At 35.9% G+C, this 1,853-nt stretch overlaps 1 protein-coding gene across 1 annotated transcript; it reads left to right on the plus strand.

Annotated features, from left to right (window-relative positions):
* Positions 1-565: 565 nt before the first annotated feature.
* LOC122644730 (F-box/FBD/LRR-repeat protein At1g13570-like) lies at positions 566-1,624 on the plus strand. Its single transcript, XM_043838123.1, has 3 exons — positions 566-611; positions 741-1,369; positions 1,454-1,624. Exons 1-3 carry the CDS (start codon positions 566-568, stop codon positions 1,622-1,624), a joined length of 846 nt encoding a protein of 281 aa, XP_043694058.1.
* The last annotated feature ends 229 nt before the right edge of the window (positions 1,625-1,853 follow it).

A 1,853-nucleotide genomic window follows, 5' to 3' on the forward strand; every position in this document is an offset into this window, starting at 1 on the left:
AAGATTCCTAATTGTTGGAATGTAGGAGAAGATCACTCCTCCACGGAGTATCCTAAAATGAGAACACCTCAATCTTTTAACGAGAAAGGAAACCTATCGGGAAGATCTTTGTAAAGGGGATTGGGATGAAAGCCCCAGATTAGGGAGATCAATCAATTGAGAGATCAAGACAGTTTCAAGAAAGTTCTTTGTTTCCATTACTAATTTCTGTGTTGCAAAGAGGGAAACCTCATAGCTAAGTAAGCATCTTTCTTTGTGCAACATATATAAAAAATGAGTTCAAGAGAGAGATGGGCTCCAAAAATGAGATTTTTAGATTCCAATATGATTGTTGTGTTCCTGTAAACAAAGAGAAAGATTTTAAGTCACAAGCTTTAGGAACTGAATTAATTTAGTATGGCTTATGGGTCTATTGTTCCTCTTTGCTAATAATATGCATTTCTATCATAACTTGCAATTGCTAGGAGGCGATGTTTTCCTTGTTTTGATGAAGTCTTCTATGATTTCAGAAATCTGGTATCAATTGCAAAGTATTTATCAAATTATTCACCAGTGCAGGACAGAAATGACTTCGTATTCAACTCGAGACATGTTGAGTACTCTGCCAGAAAGTATACTAGAAAACATCTTTTTGTGTTTGTCAATGAGAGACATAGTGAGGACCAGCGCCTGATCAACTAAGTGGAGATACAAATGGGTTTCATTTCCACATCTCATATTCAATGATGAATGTATACCAGTTTCTGATGGTTCACTTGTTGGTCATGATAAACTAGTGAAGATTATCAATCATGTTCTCCTACTTCATAGAGGCCCAATTCTGACATTCAAGATCTCTAGTTCACAGTTGCAAACCTGTTCAGAGATAGATAGCTGGATTCCTTACCTATTATTAAGTTCTTTAACAGAATTTAAACTTCAGATTTCTAGATCTGAGCATTATAATGTTCTTCCATGTTTATTCTCCTTTAGACAACTGATTCATCTAACATTGGTTGGCTGCATAATCGTACCCCCTGTGACGTTCAAAGGCTTTAGCTGTCTCAGAAGTCTGGTTTTTGAAAAAGTTACACTCTCTAGTGTAACATTGAAATGTTTGGTTTCTGCCTGCCCTCAACTAGAATGGTTGATATTGGCTGATATCGATGATCCAATTCATATTGAACTTAGCAGTCCAAAACTCAAGTACTTGCGGATCTCTGGAAAATTCACTGGTTTTTGCCTCAAAGATTTGGGACTTTTAGTTTATGCAAGCTTTAATGCAAGAACTGTGGTTCATCGTGACCAACAGAGAACCTGCAATTTTAGCAACATTCTTGGCTTTCTACTCAGTATTCGAAAGCTTGTCATGAGAGGCTGGTTTCTACAGGTAATAGAACCTTGTTATTTTCATATTTTCTCAGCAATTGGCACACAATCTTTTATGTTTACTTCTGCTTGTATTCTATTACAGTTCTTAGCTGTTGGTGATGTGGTGAGGAGACTTCCTTCTACTTATGATCATTTGAAGATAATTTCCTTCACATTAAATGTGGAAGATATGAAAGTGATTTTAGTTGCTATATGTTTATTGAATAGCTCTCCTAATTTGCAAGAGCTTAAAATCATGGTAACTTTCTTGTAGCACCATCCTTTTTCCTTTTTGCCTTCCATGGTTCTTTGCTCTTGTGTTAACTTTTTCAATCCTTCAGTTCTGTAATAATAGGGAATATGTGATTGTTCCTGTCATGGATCTTCAAGAAGCAAAGGATCAGTTGGAGTGTACATTCAACAAACTCTGGGTTGTAAAAATTTCTTAACTCTTTGGTGTGGAAATTGAATTGGTACTCATTAAATATATCCTTGCCAATTCA

The sequence above is a fragment of the Telopea speciosissima genome, chromosome 11 (genome assembly GCF_018873765.1).
Source record: "Telopea speciosissima isolate NSW1024214 ecotype Mountain lineage chromosome 11, Tspe_v1, whole genome shotgun sequence".
Taxonomy (NCBI): Eukaryota; Viridiplantae; Streptophyta; class Magnoliopsida; order Proteales; family Proteaceae; genus Telopea; species Telopea speciosissima.